General features: G+C 33.9%; 1 protein-coding gene across 1 annotated transcript in view; it reads left to right on the top strand.

Annotated features, from left to right (window-relative positions):
- The window catches only part of LOC144964114 (uncharacterized), a 5,337-nt gene extending 936 nt beyond the window's left edge, over positions 1-4,401 (top strand). The window contains exons 1-3 of the mRNA XM_078898050.1: positions 1-92; positions 967-979; positions 3,915-4,401. The exon at positions 1-92 is cut by the window's left edge and continues 936 nt beyond it. Coding sequence (XP_078754176.1) covers positions 1-92; positions 967-979; positions 3,915-4,322 — 513 coding nt within the window. The 3' untranslated portion in view covers positions 4,323-4,401. The remainder of the gene's footprint in view (positions 93-966; positions 980-3,914) is intronic.
- Positions 4,402-5,586: the final 1,185 nt, after the last annotated feature.

Raw genomic sequence — 5,586 nt, 5'->3', positions numbered from 1 at the left:
CTTCTATTGAGCACCTTCAATTCTAGCATCAACATTGTCATCTATTATAGAAACAGCTCAAAGTATCAGATGACATTCAAAAAGGTTTTTCAGTGTCGAAAGATAAATTGAGCGAACCACAATCGGCATTGACAATGTCAACTCAAATGGCCTGAGCATCTATACAAAAGTTTCTTGACTTTTTTCACACCATTCTTTTGGAAAGTGAGTGGTGACAAAACAAAATTAAGAAATAAAAGAAAAAAATCAAATAATTAATGCACCCCTTATCAAAAACAAAACAAAAAGAAAAACAAACCAAAACAAACAAAAAAGAAAAGAAAAGAAAAGGCAAGCACACTATAGTCAGAATTTTAATAAGTGGCGCGTGTTTTTCTTCCTTTTCTCAGCTATCCATCTGTACACAGCTGTAAATGTTTGTATGAACCTCTGAATCAAATTGTCTTAATCAAAAAATATTTTTTCATTAATTATAAAACAATAGGAAAGGATTTCGCTTATAACAGCAATATTGAAATCGATAACAGATAAGGATCGTAACTATTAGATAATTCACCCTTCCGATTATCCATTTTGAAGGAATTCGTGAAAATGGAAAGTTCGGTATATTGAACCTTAAACGATATACATTCAGGATCTGATTATGAAGGAACAAATGGCAATTCTTAATTATCAGACATCTACATTTTATAACTAGCAATACACGTTACTGATGAATAGAAATGAAAGCGAAAATTACGCGCTTTCAACATTATTTTGATTGCGAAATTTAGAGAAATAGCTTTTGTATATGCCAAAGAGGATTACATAAATTTAATGTAAACTGGTCAAAAGTAAAAATTCATCAATTTATAGTACAGTGTTACCACAAATAACCAATTTTTCAAAGTTATATAAACAGCATTCATTGTTAATATAACAATATTGAGTATATTATAATCAGTATTTCAAATGATTTAAAACTAGAGATTTCACATCGGTAATTGTGACAGGATGTAGATAATAAGCAATAAATCATAAATTCAAAATTTAAGGCAAACTGCATAAGTTGTAAGTTTAGAGCAGTTAAAGCGAATTGTTTTTATTCGGAAACAAGTATGAAGTTAACTCATAATCACTAGTCGGAAATACGTGTCAACTTAAGAATTTTTGGAAAATGTATGAATTCATCTCATACTTTGTGGTGCGTAACATTTTTTTAAACATTTTTTACAGTGTAAAATCTCGAATTTTATGACAGCGGTTTTAAAGTAGTTATAGGTTAAATAAAAAAACGTTTTTGATATGGCATCAACACGATCCAAAATCTATACTCAATTAAGACAAATTGATTCAAAGGTTGACACAAATTTTTACAACTGTTGATGGGGGGACAGCTGAGGAAGACCAGAAAAACACGCGCCATCAATAACAAATCTGACTTTAATAAAAAGATAAATAAATAAAAGCGCACTATTTGTTACCGTTCAATATCAGTTTTTAAAAATAATAATAATGCTGAAAACGTATATTTTATAGCACTATAACTCTGAGACACCAGACTCTAATCGCTTGAATTACAAATTACTTTGCTGAAAAATACTCAGTGACTCACACACACATACACAAGCACACACTTCACACACACACACACACACACACACACACACAAACAGACTCAACACAATACAAACTAAACGCATATCTCTCTTCTCATATCATCTACTAAAATCGAAACAGGCAAATTTTAAGCGAACGTTTAAAAATAGACAAAGATTTTTTTCCCGAATGCTCTGTGATAAGATGTTCCAAACATTAGGTCCAAAAATGAGAAAAGATCTCATTCCGGCGTTTTTGCGTATTCGGGGGACAACTCGTTTGGTGAAATCACTGGTCGAACGTAATGGACGGGGTTTTGAATATCTTTCAATGAGTTCCGAAATGTAGGGAGGGCAGCGTTTTCAAGACAACGATACACTAAAACACAAGCGTTGAATTTGATCCTTTTCTCAATAGGCAGGCAGCCAATGCAGGTCATGAAGCAGAGGTCTAGCAGAATCACAAATACGCTTCATAAATATTAGTCTTGCAGCGATGTTCTGGATACTCTGAATACGTCTCAGATTATATTGCAAATCGCCAAACGACAGAGCATTATAATAATCCAGTTTCGATAGCATGAGGGACACAACCAGGTGTTTGGTTACATCCTCAGATATCAACCGTCTAATGGAAGCAATCTTTTTTAGTTGGAAAAAGAGAGATCTAACCAAATTATTAACCTGATGCTCCATCGACACTCCAGATTCTAAGAACGTGCCAAGGTTTTTCACTTTGTCAACAATTTGGATGGATGCACCCCCCAGCTTCAAATCTGATTCACTTTTCCACTTCATGTTCCCCTCATACAGCACCATCGTCTTATCATCATTCAGTTTCAGTCTGTTCTCATTCATCCATTGCTTAACACTTTGGATACACTTCTTACTAATGTCTGACACTCCTTGTAAATTTCTCGTATTGGAGACGTACGTAATACAACTGCGTATCATCAGCGTCTACACTTTCTGAGCGAAGCCATCGTTAACTTATAGCCTGGCACTAGATCCGTTGCTATCGTTAACTTATAGCCTGACACTGACCAAACCCGATTTGAAATCGATCGACAAGGATTTTATGGTCGATCGTGTCGAATGCAGCAGACAAATCAAGAAGGACGAGAACGACAATCATCCTGTTGTCCATTTCAAGTAGCAAATCATCCGTTACCCTTAAGAGTGTCGTTTCGGTACTGTGTCGTGCTTTATGTGCCGATTGGTACGAATCTCTCATATTATTTGCTACAATGTGATCTAACAATTGTTTCAAGATCACCTTTTCTAGAATTTTGGAGAGAAAGAGCATGTTCGAGACAGGACGATCATTTTTTAACTCGTTGATATTGAGTTCAGTCTTTTTAATAAAGGTTTAACGATTGCCTCTTTGAATATTCTCTTACCGTAACGTACGTATGATGAGCGAATGGTTAATTATATCAGTTATATAGGGTAGTAAGTCATCCAGGCATTCTTTTAATAGCTCTTTGGGGGTGTGATTGAATTCAGATGATTTTGATGGACCGATTCGGTTGATAGTTTGAATTTCATCGGCTGGCAAAAGAGAAAATTGATTGAGTTCAGTGCCCACGAGTCGTTCATCTTCAAAACCATACGGTGGTGACAATTTATCTAAAGCTTCTCTTGCGTTAGCTATTTTGTTTCCAAAGAAAGAAGCAAACAACTCACACATTATGTCTTTGTCAATTCCTGATGGCATTATTGACGATTTTGAATTATGTAGTAGTTCATCTGTGACAACAAACAGTTCATTACACGTTCTGATGTGTTGTTGTTTTTTTTAATTTCCGAAGAGTCAAGTTTTGTTACTTTCGACGAGGAACAACTCACACATTATGTCTTTGTCAATTCCTGATGGCATTATTGACGATTTTGAATTATGTAGTAGTTCATCTGTGACAACAAACAGTTCATTACACGTTCTTGTGTTGTTTTTTTTTTTAATTTCCGAAGAGTCAAGTTTTGTTACTTTCGACGAGGCTCCTCTTCGCATTCATTCGTCCTCGCATCATCTGACTATAGTATGTGTGTACCCCCCCCCCCCCCAGCATGACAAATAAATTCACAACATCAACATTTATTGATGAATTGGACAAATTTTACCCCATTTAAGATCTGCAACGAATACACCTTTCATCATTACGGGCGACTCCAATTTCCATATGGATGACTCATCTTGCTCTGATGCCAGGAAGATGAAAACGTTATTGGAAACATACAACCTGATACAACTAATTGACAAACCAAGTCATAAAGCGGGACATTGTTTAGATTTACTTTTAGTATGAGAGGAAGACAATGCACCTATAGATATAAAAGTCATCATCATCATCATCATCATCATCATCATCATCATCATCATCATCATCATCATCATCATCATTATCACCATCAACAACAACATTGTTATTAGTGTCATTATTAGAATTATCATCGTCATCATCATCATCATCATCATCATCATCATCATCATCATCATTATCACCATCAACAACAACATTGTTATTAGTGTCATTATTAGAATTATCATCGTCATCATCATCATCATCATCATCATCATCATCATCATCATCATCATCATCATCATCAACATCATCATCATCATCATCATCATCATTGTTGTCAATCTATCAAAAACTACCTCGTGTCATCGTCTTAAATCTTTTAAAGTATTATTTGTATTCTCGTGCAGTTTTGATGTACAATGTTGTAACTTTCGATGGTTGAAAACAGAACTGTAAATCTTTGAAATGTTTTATTCTACTCAAGTACATCTTATCTAACCTCTCTATTAAATCAATCACTCACCAGACTGTTTGTTCTAATGCGTGTTTCCATCAAAATGAAAACAATCACACATGAGACTGTTTCAATGTTTGTTTACATCGAAATGAATAGAACCACTCACCCGACTGTACTTTACCAATACTAGTTAACATCAACATGAAAAGAAATTGTTAGAGAGAATGCTTTGGCTCTATGCTTCTCTACTTTAAAACACGTTTAACTAATAGGTCTATAATTTCTAGGTTAGTTTCTATTGCCTTTTGATAGATGACAGTTACAATGGCTAATTTTCAGTCTAGAATTTTACCGACTGATAGAAATTTGTTAAATAGAATAGAAAGTGATTGGATTGATTATGTTGAAATCTCTCATAGTAAACGAGGATAAAGATGACCCAAATCAATACTTTTAATTACACTAAGTGATAATACATTTTCAATTATGTACTTCATTTTCCAAATCACAAACATCAGTAATATAACATAACATAACATAACATGTGGTATAGGGCAAAATAGGATAAGATCCTTTGAATGCCCTTAATATTAATTAGTAATGCCATAAATCTATTGATTAAATATTACAATAACGATACACGTGGTAAAGATAGTATTTCAACTTAAATGTACTCATGTGGTGTACAAACATATATCTTTAACCGTGACATGCAAAGCGCACACACAACCACACACACACACACACACACACACACACACACATACACACGCGTATAGAAGATAACCATAATAATATAATAATGCATAATATATACATACACAGATTGAAAGCCATGTCAACAGCAGAGCAAACAAGTATTATTCGTCATATATAAATCTCCCATCATATAATTCCCTGTCTACTAACACCTTGAAATAATCCATAGATTTTGCATTCTTTGTTTCAAATTTCAAACTGTTCCATTTCTGAACAATACGAATACCGAACCAGTTTTGTCTTATGTTTGTTTTGCATCTAGAGACAAAAATCTTAAACTTGTCCCCTCTAGTAAAAGTAATATTAGAATATGAAAAAAAATCAGAAAAGTCTATCCTATCCAGACCATGTACCAATCTATAAACCTGAATTAAATCCCCACGAATTCTTCTATATTTCAAACTGGGTAAGTCAAGAAATTCTAACCTTTCCTTATAAGATAAATACTGTATTGTATAAATTTTTTTGGTAGCTCTCCTCTGTACACTTT

Source organism: Berghia stephanieae, chromosome 2 (genome assembly GCF_034508935.2).
Source record: "Berghia stephanieae isolate SIO BIC M18660-M18661 chromosome 2, UCSD_Bste_1.3, whole genome shotgun sequence".
Lineage (NCBI taxonomy): Eukaryota > Metazoa > Mollusca > Gastropoda > Nudibranchia > Aeolidiidae > Berghia > Berghia stephanieae.
Note: the sequence above shows the minus strand (reverse complement) of the source record. Positions and strands in the feature narration are given on the sequence as shown.